The 15,437-nt window shown below is 36.7% G+C and overlaps 3 protein-coding genes across 3 annotated transcripts; 2 read left to right on the top strand and 1 right to left on the bottom strand.

Annotated features, from left to right (window-relative positions):
- Positions 1-288: 288 nt before the first annotated feature.
- LOC306868991 (uncharacterized protein) lies at positions 289-5,069 on the bottom strand. The gene is made up of 2 exons (XM_079415511.1): positions 4,985-5,069; positions 289-3,653 (listed from the first exon to the last, which is right to left on the bottom strand). Exon 2 carries the CDS (start codon positions 3,643-3,645, stop codon positions 2,155-2,157), a length of 1,491 nt encoding a protein of 496 aa, XP_079271637.1. The 5' UTR covers positions 3,646-3,653; positions 4,985-5,069; the 3' UTR covers positions 289-2,154.
- Positions 5,070-5,188: 119 nt separating this feature from the next.
- LOC306869001 (protein unc-119 homolog B-like) lies at positions 5,189-10,290 on the top strand. Its single transcript, XM_079415524.1, has 6 exons — positions 5,189-5,315; positions 6,591-7,294; positions 7,378-7,491; positions 8,237-8,327; positions 8,438-8,610; positions 8,732-10,290. The coding sequence occupies exons 2-6, from the start codon at positions 7,021-7,023 to the stop codon at positions 8,863-8,865; spliced, it is 786 nt and encodes a 261-aa protein (XP_079271650.1). The 5' UTR covers positions 5,189-5,315; positions 6,591-7,020; the 3' UTR covers positions 8,866-10,290.
- LOC306868993 (matrix metalloproteinase-25-like) lies at positions 9,938-14,831 on the top strand. Its single transcript, XM_079415513.1, has 9 exons — positions 9,938-10,073; positions 10,559-10,691; positions 10,832-10,991; positions 11,475-11,770; positions 11,893-12,072; positions 13,403-13,499; positions 13,573-13,652; positions 13,809-14,087; positions 14,181-14,831. Exons 1-9 carry the CDS (start codon positions 9,975-9,977, stop codon positions 14,276-14,278), a joined length of 1,422 nt encoding a protein of 473 aa, XP_079271639.1. The 5' UTR covers positions 9,938-9,974; the 3' UTR covers positions 14,279-14,831.
- Positions 14,832-15,437: the final 606 nt, after the last annotated feature.

The following is a 15,437-nucleotide window of genomic DNA, read 5'->3' as shown; positions in this document are numbered from 1 at the left end:
GATTTGGCAACTTTACCAATTGCAACTCTCGGTAAGGTTCAAAAAGGTTAATTTAGGCATTTTACATGAGCACTATATCTTGACCTTGACTTTAATAACAGTTTTCTTTCTGTCAATGTTTAACTTCAGCAGAAAACTACTAAGACTAATCACTTTCATGTCCTCTTTCTGAAATTTTAGCACCTTTTTTATGATGCTTGTCTCTCACTCTCATTTTCACCACTCAAGCACAACAGAAACCTACATCATCTGTTGTAAATCTTCAAAATGAATGATTCACACCATCTCGGGATCAATATTTATTTTACTTCACTTTATTTCACATGATAATCTTTACAAGTGCAAGCCAGCAATGTCAGATTTCCAAAGACAATGTGTTATCAGAGATTTCTGCCCCTAGAATTTTTCTTGGGCATGTTATCGCAAGTCCTGACCTAGAGATTGTGGCAACACAAGATGTAATTGTGTGCCTGTATATGGACTGAAAAAAATCTGAATAGATTTTTAAATTGTTTCTTCATTCAGTACTGTTTGCTCAAGGCATATCAATTGAAATGGCAAAATGGCACATCATGTAAATATACATTAATGCAAATGTTGATTTTATTTGATTTTTTTCAGGGATTGGAACTTTATGAAAAATAACCTAGAAAATTCTGAATATTTCAGCTGTGTATCAAAAATTGATGTGGTTGATGTGGGCCGCCCTTCACTTTTCCAAGTAAGGAGAAGTACTGTTTATCTTTCTGGAGTCACGTCAATCTTCTTGCCCACATTTTATTTTGTCTGATGTCTGAGAAGTGTTATTTTACTGATTGACACATCCATTTAATTTCACTGTAAAAAAAACTTGAAAACTTAAGGCAACCGGCTTCAGGACTTTTTTTAGCGCTGCTGAGGCCTGTGCTTTTAGTAAACATAATAAGTTCTGCATATTCTATATAAACTTGTATTTTAAGTTAAGTTTAATGTTACGAAATACTGATGTAGATCATTCTTAGATTGACTAACTTGTGTATATGTTTGTTGAGCAAACTGAAAAGGTTATACAGAGTTATATCTACACACCAAAACAAGTTGTGCGTGTGTATACTCGCATGAAATGGAAGGAACTTCAGAGAGAACACTTTAATGGTGACTTGAAACAAAACACAACAAAATAAAATAAAAAATATTTCACAGAACTAAAACATCTCATTCTTAAAAGCAAATATTTGTCATCATAAGTCCCCATGCTTTGACCAAAAACATCAGTGATCAAACTGAGCATACTCTCAGCTGCCTGTTAGCTGGACCCTCGCCACCAAACTTGAGACTGTAATGCTGCCTTCATGTGCTATCGCAAATTTCCTACTTCCCAATTCTGTAGTTATCACGAGTTTGTTGTAAGTGCTTTGTTGTTGAAAAGAATAGAAATCATATACAGTAAGACGGTAGGTTCATTCTTGCCCGTTTTTATGAGGAAATCTTACTGAAGCCAAAATGTATAGACTTTTAGTCATTTTGAATAAAATATAGCATCCCATTAATTGGCATTACCCACACTATTGTATACATTCACCGTGCTATCTATACAGTCATCTCGTTGACAATTTCAGAATTTTGGTAAAAATAATTTTTTACAAGTAATATGCATCAAATGGTTATTTATGTACGTAAACATACATAAGTTTAACGGCAAGAGAAAGCAATGCAAATGTTTTGGGAAAAATCAAACAGTCACTATTATTGGTTCTCTCCTCCATCATGTTTAAAGCTTATGGCCCACCCAACTCAGAAACTTGCATATCACAATTATCTAAATATGGCTTTTAAAAGGCCATTTATGTCCAGTTTCTGCTTGGGAAATTCATATTTACGATAATTCCATTAGCATGTGATGGCAGCATAGGCTCTTTCTGTTTCATTCATAATTTAATGTCAGCTTTGTCTATATACAATAGGTCAATCAACCTAGAGTTTGTCTGTTTTATTTTTTTATTGTGCACAGCTGAACACAAATCCCTAATTAATTAATTAAAGGTGCATGTAGGATCACAAACACAACATTCAGACTTTTTTAGTAACTCAAACTTGTGTAACTTGTGTTTTAGGCATAAGCATGACGCTATAACTGTCCAAATAGTTTCCTTTGGTGCCTTTCAAAGTTTGTAACTATGTGTCCTCCGTCCTCTCCTCCTTCATGCGTCTGTTTGCATACCAGAACTCTGTTATATCGTCCACAGTCACTTTAGGCTGAATCCACAGGCTGTTCTCCTCATTATCCTGTTCCCGTCCTCTCCTCTTCATCCTCCTCCTGTCCTTCTCCTTCCTGTCAGCGTCCAGCGTGGATCCATTGACGTACCAGAACTCCACTCTGTCCTGCACCGAAGCTTTGGGGTCGGCCCAGAGGCTCTCCTTCTCACACTTTTGACCTCCTTTTACTCTCCGCTTCATCTTTTTTTTGAAGACCGTCAGACGCACCCAAAGGAAAATGGTTATTCCTAGAAATATGGTAGCGGTCATTGCTAAAGTCCACAATGCGAGGAAACAGACCAGCATGGATTGCCGAGAATGAGGTTTTGTGTCCAAACATGAAGCCACATTGTTTTCTGTGTCAGTTTTGTTTGTGGCATTTAGGCGGTTGTCAGTTATGATAGAGATGTTTGTGTTGGAGGTGGTACCACCGGGTGTGTCTGTTCCTGTCCTGTTCTCTCTTCCTGTGGTTGCTGTGGAGTTTGTGAGCCTGTATATATTCTCCTGTGTCGTAGAGTGATTTACTCCATCTGTTGAGGTGTGATATTCAGGTGCATCTGTAACGGTGGGGTCTTGTGCTGTTGTGTAAGACGGTGTGGTCATGGGAATATCTGTGTTTTGTGAAGTTGACCATTCATTACTCACTGTTGCTGTTGTATCACTGACATTGATTGCATTTGCTGATGTGTCGTAATGTTCCTCTCTGTGTTCACTTGTGAATGTGTAACTTCCCTCAGTGCTTCGTGTTTCTCTCGACTCCTCTTTCATATTAGTAAATGTGGCCTGGGTGGAGTTCGTTTCATAATTTCCTTCATCGGCTTTCGTTCTCTCATCTTCATTCTCTGTGGAATTTCTCCAAGGAACCGTTGAGACACTGTCGACTGGGTCTGATAAAGTGTCTGCAGTCTGAACGGTGTGCCCATCAGAGTTGTAAATCATACTTGACGTTGTTCCTGTTTCATTACTGTCATCTTTTTGTGGTGTCACTCTTGCAAAGTTAGTGGAAGCTGTTGTATGACTTGTATTCACATCGCTCATAGCCACATTACTGGCATTGCTTACGCTCTCGCCATCATCCATCATGACATTTTGAGTTGGAGTACTGCTGTTCAGTTGATGCAGGGATGCTGTTTCCTGTGTGGGTGTCACGTTTGGGGTTATATTTGGCTGTGTATACACTTCACTGGGCAAATTTGTTGTGCTGTCCTGCATTGTTGATGCGGTCAGAGGTGACGAAGATGTTGCATATATATGGATCCTTGGTTCTGGGTTTGTTTTTGTTGTTGCTGGAGTTATTTGTGTGGTTTCAGTGTAGTCACTCGGGGTGTTTGTTGGCAGTGTGTTGAAATAAAGAGCTGAGACGATGAGGAACTGAGTGAACCATACTGTGATGGACAATAGAATCTCCATCGTGACTTCTGTAAAAGAGCAAGAGACGACATAAGTACAGACAACGTGATAACAAGACAGGGCAAACTAATGAAAACACACAAAAACAAAGTTCAGTTCATCAATGCATTAAGTACCTGTACTCATGAACTTAAAATTAAAATTTTTAGTAGTTAATATAAATTTTTAATTCATATTTGTTCACAATACATTAAATTGTGTTAATTGAAATGTTAGTATATTAGTGTGTATAGAGATTGACGTTAATTAAAATATATATATATATATAATTTATTTTTTTATACATACTTATGTACATTTTACACACACACACACACACACACACACACACATGTTGGTTTTTATGGTTTATGGGGACTCTCCATAGGCGTAATGGTTTTTATACTGAACAAACTGTGTGTGCTATTGCCCTACACCAACCCTACACCTAAACTTAGCCCTCACAGGAGACTTTGTGCATTTTTAGATTTTCAAAAAAACACCATTTAGTATGTTTTTTAAGCCTTTTGAATTATGGGGACATAGGCAGTGTCCTCATAAACCACCTACATATTGTAATACCTCTGTCATACCCATGTCATTATACAAATTTGTGTCCTCATAAACCACATAAACATGCACACACATACACACACACACACACATACACATGTTGTGGGGACTTTCCATAGACTTCTATTACTTTTATACTGACCAAACAACATTTTCTATCCCCTAACCCTAAACCTGCCCCTTACAGAAAACCTGTTTGCACTGTTACACTTTCAGATAAACATCATTTAATATTTTTAATATTTATTCCACCCGTGGGGAATGCAGATTTCTGATTTTACTATCTTTGTGGGGACATTTGGACCCCACAATGTAGCATAAACAAGTACACACACACACACACACACATATAATCTTTTGTAACATGATAAATGTCTGCTCTGTCACTTGTGATACATATTTAATGATAAAAGTATTACTTTATTTTTCTTACTGACTCCAAACTTCTGAACGGTAGCACGTGTGTGTGTGTGTGTGTGTGTGTATAAACACACACTCACACACACACACATACTTACATACATGCACATACATAAACACTAAATCACAAGTCAACTCTATATCGTTTGAAATGTTGCTATTTGCCTAAATAACAGTTCTTTTCATTTCATTTAACTGATCTGACAAACACTCCAGGCCTACAATGAACGTGACAGACGTCACAAAATGGCATAAACTTCACACTATGCTTGAATGTGCTAAGAATAAACGAGAACCCTTACATAAGCGTCGTCTGTATAACTTAATATTTAGTTTTACGCAATTGATAGAAACAAGTAAACTCTACCTGATGTTCAGAACTCATCACACCGTCCTCTTCCTGATGCACCGTGATTTCCTCGCTTGTGCTGTGGTGCCTTCTGGGATACTTCTCTCCCCTAGATGAAGCTTTCAAATGACATGAGGAAATGACAGTTTGATCACCATGCCAACAGTAGGATGAGGTAAAGCAGGATGTGGTTCAGTGACTCCTCCTCTTCTCTCCATCAGCGCTGCTGAGGAAGAAAAACACAGAACAGAGATGTGAAAATATCCTGTTGACTAATATTACATTCAGATTGATCAATTGCACATCACTAATGAGGACACCAAACTTGCCAGAAAGATGCATTGACAAGGTGATGAAGATGTCACTTCAGCTTTTTGTGTATGTATGTGTATATAATGAACTATACATGTATGTATATAAACTATATCCAGCAACTTTCTTAACATGTAAATATTTATTTTAACATAAGACGTTAAACAACTGAGACATAAACTGAACAAGTTTAACAGGTGTTTGACAAACAGAAATGGAATAATGAGTCCCTGAATTATTATTTTTTTTTAATTCCGCAAAGCTGCATTAATTAATCAATAATACAGTTAAACAGTAGAATTGTCAAATATTATTACAATTTAAAACAACTTTTTATATAATATAATATTAAATATGAAATACAAATATTTTTCAATATTTCAGTATATTTTTAAATGTATTTTATTCTTTCAGCAGTCATTACTCCAGTCTTAAGTGTCGCATAATCTTTCATAAATCATTCTGATATGATGATTTGGTGCTTAAGAAACATTTATTAACATTTTTTAAAACAACTGCACTGCTTCACATTTTCAGGATTCTTTGATGAATAGAAAGTTCAAAGAATATAATTTATTTGAAATTGAAAACTTTTGTCATCTGTTTATTAGTTTATCTTTTATTAGTACTGTCAAACGATTAATCACATCCAAAATAAAAGTTTTTGTTTACATAAAATGTTTGTGTACTGTGTATATTTATTATGTATATATAAACACACACTCATGCATGTAAATATTTAAGAAAAATGTTATATTTGTATTTTAAATATATTTATATATCATATAAATTATATAAATATATACATGTAAATATTTTTAAAATATATACTCTTTGTGTGTGTATTTATATATACATAATAAATATACACAGTACACACACACTGTCACGTTTTAGTTATGTCTTCAGTTGACCCAGTTTCCCTGATGAGTTAATTAGCCCCTCACCTGTTCCTGTTGTCGTTTGATTATGTTTTGCATTTAAGCCTGCGTTCACCCTTGCCATTTTGTCTGCTATTGTTTGATGTTACACCTTACGTTTCAACAAGTAAAGATCATTGTTTTCTATACCTGCCTGTCTCGTTCGCATTCCTGGGAGCAATACCGTAACACACACATTACATAAACAAAAACTTTTATTTTGGATGCGATTAATCGCAATTAATCATTTGACAGCACTATTTGCATCCTTGCTTAAAGTATTACTTTCTTTCAAAATTGTATTACTGAACTCAAACATTTGAACATTAGTGTAAGGTAACTTGCATTTGATTATTTTAATTTGTTTTTTTGGCCTGTTGTGACCTTTTTAGGCCACGACCCACCAGTTGCGAAGCACTGCTGATATATGGATAGGTAGCTGTGACTTCTCACTTTTATCACACTTCTTTCTGTCATTTCTATTTATTAATTTCAGTCCTGCAGATCTCATTCTCCTTTTCCACTCACTATTATCCATATCCTAATTCTGCAATATAACTCATTACATTCTATATTGTCTGTTTATCTCGGATTCCTTTTTGTCCTTTCATTGATGCCGTAGTTGCTGTGTCCGTGTTTAATTGAGGATTGTCTTGGATTAGCTGTTTGAGAAAGCCTTAATCTGTTTGAGTCACTGAGACACAGTTATGTGAGAAGAGCTGAGGGTAATCACAGAGAGTGCCAGGCAACATATGCGCCTGTGTTAGTTAACCTGAGAGAAACGTTCGAGGAAAACCAGATCTCTTTGGGCAAAGACTTTAGATGGACAAAGAACTACAGAGTGAGGAAGACATGGAGCAGGAAATGTCCTCTGAGAAAGACGAGGACAGCGAACCAGAGGAGGAAGACGAAGCTGAGGAGGATGAAGAGGAAATGGGAGAGATGCAGGACAGAGGGGATCTGAGGAACATGGAGGTCTGGAATGGGTTTATTTCAGGAGCAGGGTTGGCAGCTGAAGAGGAGGCACTGCTGGACTGGAAGCCAGGTGACCCTGTGACCCCTCAGTATGTCCTCAGGCTACCAGGATACACAGACGGTGAGGACACCGGTTTATTTGTGTGCTTTTGTTCTTTTACTGCAACACTTTCTTTTCTTTACTGTTACTGGTTATGTCTACAGACTACCTGTGCTCCCCAGAAGACAACATCTACAATATTAGCTTCTCACGATTCAAAATAAGAGACCTGGAAGGTGGATCGGTCATTCTGGACCTAAAACGACACTGTCCGACAGGTATGTTAATGCCTTTTTAAGGTGATTTTGTAAAAGACACATAACTTGGCTGTGTGATATTTCAGATTGTGTTTGAGATGTGTTTATGCTAATGAGGAGCCAAACATGTCATTTGACCTCTAGTGGACATTATGTACAGTAGCATTTTAAAAATGTCTTGAATTTCAGCCTTACTTCTCTTTGTTTTGCTCTTTCCTAAATCAGTGTTATGTTAGAATTATTTATATACCATTATAGTATTTATTAATATTTTTATTTAGCATTTCTTTTTATAATTTTAGTTTGTTTTCATTCAAGTTTATTAATTTTGTTATGTGCTTAAGTTTGTTTTATTGATTTTGTCATGATTTTTTAATGTGTATCAATGCATTGTATATTTATGTACTATTAGAATATTTATTTATACTTTAAATTAGCATTTAGTTTTATATTTTCAGTTTATTTAGTGATTTTATAATGTGATTTTTGTTTTTGTCAAATTATACAATGTCAAAGCATTGTATTTTTTACTATGATAGTAATATTTTGAATGAGCATTTACTTTTATATTAGCATTTTATTTTCATTTTAGTTTAAGTTTTAAGTGTTTTAATGTGCCTTTGTCATTTTTATTATTACAGTTTTGTTTTAATTTATTTTTATTTCAAATGCAATATTTCTCATTTTCATTTAAAATGTCACATTTTCAGTGAAATTAGAACAGCTGTCCTAAATATGGTATAAATTCCTCTTTTTTCTCTCACAGAAATAAAAGATGTTATAGAGCTGGATGCAGGCCGTTTCATTCAGTATCACTTCAGTCCTGCATTTCTCAATCTCAGGGAGATTGGAGCCACGTATGTTTATTTATTTTATTTTATTTTTGTTGCTTTGGAGCCTTTAGAATGGATTTACATTTTTAATCCAAATCAGTATTTGCATAATGTGTAATCTCTCTTCTGAATAGGCTTGAGTTTACAGTGGGTGGTAAGGCAGTCAACAAGTTTCGGCTGATTGAGAGGCATTACTTCAGGGATCTGCTGCTGAAGACGTTTGACTTTGAGATCGGTTTCTGTATCCCACACAGCAGAAACACCTGTGAACACATTTACAGCTTACCAGATCTGGATTCACACACAAGTGAGTAACACACACAAACTTACAATGCATTTGACACATTTTACAACTGCATGAAAAATATCCATGTGAACATATGGGGCTTGTGTAAGAGTACAATGTTGACTATGTTGTGTTTTTTCAGTTGAAGAGATGATCAACCACCCTTTTGAGATGCGGTCAGACAGCTTCTACTTCGCCAATAATACACTAATCATGCATCATAAGGCAGAGTACTCCTTCAACCAGGGGCTGGAGCTCAGTGAGATCCAAACCTAAACATCAATCACAGTATAGGCGGCTGAAGACTGGTAATATGATATACAGAGTAGTGCTGTATATTTGGTTTCATGAACCATAAACTATATACATAAACTAGGAAAAGGCATTTTTACAGATGTTTGTGCTGGAGAGATGTTGTGTTGCTTGCACACTAATAAAAGACCTTTATCAGAAAACATGCTGGAGATTTGATGTTTTGTCAACTCAGCAAGAATAGATGGGGTAAAGGGAAACCCTGATGATGATTAAGAGAACAAAATTTTGAGGATCCATAACATGCCTGGTTTATTTATTTATTGCAATTAATGTTTCCCTTTATTCATTCACTCACGCCGAAGCTCATAACATCCTGTCTATTTATATCAGAACACAATGGATAGTACCTTTTCCTCTTATCAGGGGGTCTTACGCCTCCAACATAATTATAGAAATGGGAAATTATACTGTTTTTATACTACTTATAGATATAAAATATAATTGATTTCTGTGATGGCAAAGTGGCAAAGCTGATTTACTCTAATCACATGTCACATGATCCTTCAGAAATCATTCTAATATGCTGATTTACTGCTCAAGAAACATTTGTCATTGTTATTAATTTGGAAAACAGTTGTGCTGCTTAATATTTTTGTGGAAACAGTCATATTTTTCATATTATTATATCATCTTTTGTAACATTATAAATGTCTCATTAATTATTATTAATGTCTTAAAAAAACATACTAAGCCCAAGCAATTAAACTGTAATATAGGTTTACACTTCATGGCCATGCACTCACTGTAAGATATGGTTGTGCATTCATGAGAGGATGCTCCCACTGAGGGGAAGAGAGGGAGCCAGACAGAGGTGCAGGACAGTATTGATCAAAACAACTCCCAGCCTCTTGGGAAGCAATCTGAACCCGGTCAAAGCATGACTGTGTGGATGAAGAATACATGCACTATTCTTTATTTAACTCTATGACTTTAGCATCATTTTTGTTCTTGTAGATGCCTAATGTTAACAAAATTCAGCTGTTTCGTGATTCGTTATTAATAGTTTTGCTGGTTTACACACTTACTGTGGTAGTTTTGAGGGCGTGAACAGCGCGTGGATATCACATTGAATGACCATGACCGCAGTTCTCGCAATGATCGGCGCCACGCTTCTCAGTGTTGTGAGCGCGCGACCTGCGCTGATGCCAGATCAGTACGCGCGAGGAGTGGTAAGAAAGTTCTCTCTGTGTGAAAATGCAATAAAATATTTTAATGTAATGCAGTGTTTTAATGTATAAAGCATTTGAATGTATATCGAATGCAATGTTGATCAGATACGTGTCAGAAACGTTTTAAGGGGAAATAGGCCTATTTGTCATTATTTTCAGATACAAATTTTCAAGTAAAACTTTCACGTCCATGATCATCTTCATAAACTTTCAACACAAAAAATCAATTAAAAACAAATTACATATTTGGATGATGGCCTATAATCTAATAATCATCAAATACAAAAGTAACTGTAAACAACACGAGCTATCATAACAAATCTGAAACCTAAACTGTGTAGATTTTTAAAATAAATATATTAGATTATGCATCTCTCTATATAGTCTTTGTAAATTTCAAGTTTGTGTGCTTCAATGCTTTCAGAACATGTTTTTTTTAATTAATTAATCAAACAATGTATGTGAGTTTTTGTTTGTGTGTGTAGGACTGGTTGATACGGTATGGGTATTTACCCTCTCCAGACACTCTAATTGGTCGACTTCACACCAGGGAGGGTATTGAAAAAGCTGTCCGTAAAATGCAGCGTTTTGCTGGTATTGAAGAGACTGGCAAACTAGGTGACAGTTTTTTCCTCATTTATTTGTACTGTAATGCTTTATAGGTTCAACCAGATGGATGAACGCCCCTAGAGAACATATGCCATGATCTTTCTGTCACTAGCTCTGATGATTCCACTTGTCCTTTTGTCAAACTTTAGATCATGCCACTTTAGAGCTGATGGCCAGACCTCGCTGCTCTGTCCCAGACACCATCATCTCTGAGGATCTGCTGAAAGGAAAGAGGAGAGGAAAAGAGAAGCTGAAGAGGAGAGACACTCTGCCAAGGCTGAGCTGGAACAAGACAGATATCACCTGGAGGTATGAAGTCTCCAGCAATATATTTATACATTGTAAAAAAAAAAAAAAAAAAGGTTTGTAACTTCTACAGAAAAAGGTAAAAATGCTACAGTAAAAACCTGGTAATTGTTAACTAAGTTATACAGTGAACACTGTAATTGATTTATGGTTTTTGCAAGTAAATTACAATATAATTTGTAGCTTTATACCTTAGAAAAGTACAGTAACAGGACATTCCCACAAGTCCTTTAGTAATACATCACATATGATTATAATTTATATAAATTATATCATTTTTGGTGATGGTGTTTTGTGTTTTTGTATATGACCCTGTGTACTATCAATAAACACAAATATTGGGCATGTTTTATGGCCAGACCACTTACAATAAACTCAGATTCATCATGTGGATTTATTTTTTGTTACAGTGAAGCCTTTATTTATGTAACATTTTCCAGAATATTCATGTCCAATAATCCCACATCTTTCCTTTCTTTTCCTCAGCGTGCAGGAGTTTCCCTCTTCCTCTGTGTCTCCCACTCTACATCCAGGGCTGGTGAGGCTCATTTTGACCTCTGCCCTCCGAGTATGGAGTGATGTCACACCTCTGCATTTCAACGCTTCTCCATACGACCCATCACCACAGATAGAGATCAAAGTCACCTTTGCCAGCGGCTACCATGAAGATGGATATCCTTTCGATGGCAAGGGAGGCACTCTGGCACATGCATTCTTCCCAGGAAAGGGAGATCTTGCTGGTGACACACACTTTGATGATGGAGAGAACTGGAGCTATGGAGGTAAATTAAATGCTGCATACATTTTTGTGGATCTGACATCATTATCTACAGATATTCATTGATAAAAGAACAGGAGATTGGTCAGAAGTGCTTAAATGTTTTATGTTTGTGCAATTCCACAGATTGGAGCAGCTCCACAGATTTATTCACAGTTGCAGTTCATGAGTTTGGTCATGCTTTAGGCCTATTCCACTCATCCTCTGATGACTCCATCATGAAGCCTTATTACCATGGTCCTGTGAGAGACATGCACAGCTTCTCCTTATCCCTTGATGACAGACTGAGAATACAGGCGCTTTATGGTACCCCTAATATGTAAAAGACATACATTAGATAGATTCAACACTTTTGTTTTTGCCCCCATTTTTCATGAGCTGAACTCTAAGACTTTTTTATGTACACAAAAGGCCTATTACTCTCAAATATTGTTCACAAATCTGTCTAAATCTGTGTTAGTGAGCACTTCTCCTTTGCCGAGATAATCCATCCACCTCACAGGTGTGGCATATCAAGATGCTGATTAGACAGCATGATTATTGCACAGGCGTGTCTTAGGCTGGCCACAATAAAAGGCCACTCTAAAATGTGCAGTTTTACTGTATTGAGGGGGGGGGTATTGGCAGGAAATGGAACACGCTGTCGTATACGCCGATCCAGAGCATCCCAAACATGCTCAATGGGTGACATGTCTGGTGAGTATGCTGGCCGTGCAAGAACTGGGATGTTTTCAGCTTCCAGGAATTGTGTACAGATCCTTGCAACATGGGGCCGTGCATCATCATGCTGCAACATAAGGTGATGGTCGTGGATGAATGGCACAACAATGGGCCTCAGGATCTCGTCACGGTATCTCTGTGCATTCAAAATGCCATCAATAAAATGCACCTGTGTTTGTTGTCTATAACATACGCCTGCCCATACCATAACCCCACCGCCACCATGAGCCACTCGATCCACAACATTGACATCAGCAAACCGCTCATCCACACGACGCCATACACACTGTCTGCCATCTGCCCTGTACAGTGAAAACCGGGATTCATCCGTGAAGAGAACACCTCTCCAAAGTGCCAGACTCCATCGAATGTGAACATTTGCCCACTCAAGTCGGTTACGACGACGAACTGCAGTCAGGTCGAGACCCCGATGAGGACGATGAGCATGCAGATGAGCTTCCCTGAGACGGTTTCTGACAGTTTGTGCAGAAATTCTTTGGTTATGCAAACCGATTGTTGCAGCAGCTGTCCGGGTGGCTGGTCTCAGACGATTTTGGAGGCAAAGATGCTGGATGTGGAGGTCCTGGGCTGGTGTGGTTACACGTGGTCTGCGGTTGTGAGGCCAGTTGGATGTACTGATGTACTACTGTGCAATAATCATGCTGTCTAATCAGCATCTTGATATGCCACACATGTGAGGTGGATGGATTATCTCGGCAAAGGAGAAGTGCTCACTAACACATATTTAGACAGATTTGTGAACAATATTTGAGAGAAATAGGCATTTTGTGTACAAAGAAAATGTCTTAGATCTTTGAGTTCAGCTCATGAAAAATGGGGCAAAAACAAGTGTTGCGTTTATAATTTTGTTCAGAGTAGATAGATGCCTTATTTCTCATGACTGTTTACCATACAGGAAAGAAACAAGCTTTTAAACCTCCTCCATCTGTTGTTGCACCCACAACTCATCTGCCCCACTTCTCAAGACCAGCTCCTCCACATCCTCCCTATCAGTGAGTAACACTGTAATCATAACAGGTTTCAGAATGATTGTTATATTTTTCCTAATGCTGTTCTCATTTTCAGTCCAGCAGCCTCTGCTGATCGGTGTCAGAGAGGTTATGATGCAGTCGCTAATATCAGAGAAGAGGTTTTTTTCTTTAGAGGTATGATCTTTGATTTACACTACCATTTAAAAGTTTTTTTAAAGAAGTCTGTTATGACCTCAAATTAAAAAAAAAAAAAATAGATTTTTATGGCTGTGGTACAGAGGAGCATGTTCATGCTTCATGTTTACTCTTTTTCATTGTGGTCTTCCTCAGGTAATCAGTACTGGGTATTCAGAGACACAGAGTCCCTCCCTGGGTACCCGCGACCACTTTTAGAATGGGGATTATGCACTTCTGCTGGAGGACTTCCAGAGAGGGTGGAGGCAGTATTTGTGTGGCCACACAATGGGAAGACGTATCTGTTCAGTGATGGAGAGTACTGGAGGTTTGATGAAGTGCGAACAGAGAGGAAGCTGGAGGAAGGGTATCCTAAACCAGCATCCATCTGGGGGATGCCCTCTCATCCTGACGACATAATTCGATTTCTAGATGGTAAGATGTTTCTTTTATCATAATTTTTTTTAAATAATAATTTTCCTTTTCTGTCAAACAAAACTCAAAGCATTTTGTTTGTATTGACCTCAGGAGACACTTACTTCTTTAAAGACTCAAACTACTGGATTTTGAAAAGAGGAGGCATGGACTTCCCCAAAGTCTATTACTACAGACTGGATGAAATGTGATGGTCACATTTCAACTCACACACCTGATATTTCCAGAGGAGACAAAGATTGTGCTTGTGTCCAGAGTACAGCAGCTATGATATGTGCTTTGTCATCTGTGATATATTCAATTATCATAGTTTGGATTTTGCTTCTTATATTTTATTGATAATATTCATATTATTTGTGTAGTATTTACTGTGTTGTTTTTTAATGTTGTGATATTGCCTGTGAAGTTAGTGAATATGTACTTGATTTTTACTTAGGAGCAAATTTCTGCCATCGTCTGGATAGGAAAGTGTCCATTGGTTGCACACTTTAGAATCTCAGCAGATGTGTAATATCGAGACTGTTTGCCTGTTTATTGAATACTGCGTATTCTGGCATCTTAAAATTTGTGACATCCTCCTTTACATATATATATATATATAGCATACATTGTAGAGAACACTATAAATAAGTAGTGTTTACAAGCACACTAGTAGATGGTCTGAAAGCTAAAAAACAATACTTTAATCAGTATTTGATTTGCTTCTGAAAAAAAACGATCATTTCAAATAAAGATTATGCAATTATTCTTTCTGTTTTAGATTTTATTAATAATGTAAAACGAAACACATGTGAGGCTTATTCTCTGTATATTATTTATTTTTGACAAGTTTACATTTGAATTCAGCCAGATGTACACAATATATGATTTTTTTTCCACAAAAGTACTATAAACGTTTTTGGAGATCATAAAATGCACTACTTTTTCTTATTTTTAATCATACTTTTATTCAGTAGGGATGCAATAAATTGACCAAAAGTTCCAGTTATGGCATTTATAATGGTACAATATATTTTTATTTCACATAAATGCTGTCTTATTCATTAATTTGGGGGAAAAAAATCACAGCCTATCACAGCTTCTACAAAAATATTAAGCAGACAACCATGTTTTACATTGAAGATAATAAGACATGTTCTAGAGCTCTGATTTATAATGATTTATAAAGAACAGGGAAGAAAGACAGAAAAAGTGACACTGAAGAGTTATGGCTGCTCAAAATTCAGGAATATATATTTTTACAAAAAAAAAAAGGAAAGGTTGTTTTGAATTGCTGTAATTTTTTACAAAATTGCTGTTTTTACTATATTTTTGATCAACTAAATTCGGCCTTGCAGCATACATAAGAGA

This window comes from Barbus barbus, assembly GCF_936440315.1.
Source record: "Barbus barbus genome assembly, chromosome: 4".
Classification (NCBI taxonomy): domain Eukaryota; kingdom Metazoa; phylum Chordata; class Actinopteri; order Cypriniformes; family Cyprinidae; genus Barbus; species Barbus barbus.
Note: the sequence above shows the minus strand (reverse complement) of the source record. Positions and strands in the feature narration are given on the sequence as shown.

Bases quoted from the DNA above. Each gene is read 5' to 3' on its own strand.
- LOC306868993 (XM_079415513.1), top strand. From the start codon at position 9,975: ATGACCATGACCGCAGTTCTCGCAATGATCGGCGCCACGCTTCTCAGT. The intron at 10,074-10,558 runs GTAAGAAAGTTC...TTGTGTGTGTAG, and splicing joins ATCAGTACGCGCGAGGAGTG to GACTGGTTGATACGGTATGG. The intron at 14,088-14,180 runs GTAAGATGTTTC...TATTGACCTCAG, and splicing joins CATAATTCGATTTCTAGATG to GAGACACTTACTTCTTTAAA.
- LOC306868991 (XM_079415511.1), bottom strand. From the start codon at position 3,645: ATGGAGATTCTATTGTCCATCACAGTATGGTTCACTCAGTTCCTCATC.
- LOC306869001 (XM_079415524.1), top strand. From the start codon at position 7,021: ATGGACAAAGAACTACAGAGTGAGGAAGACATGGAGCAGGAAATGTCC. The intron at 7,492-8,236 runs GTATGTTAATGC...TTTCTCTCACAG, and splicing joins AAAACGACACTGTCCGACAG to AAATAAAAGATGTTATAGAG. The intron at 8,611-8,731 runs GTGAGTAACACA...GTGTTTTTTCAG, and splicing joins AGATCTGGATTCACACACAA to TTGAAGAGATGATCAACCAC.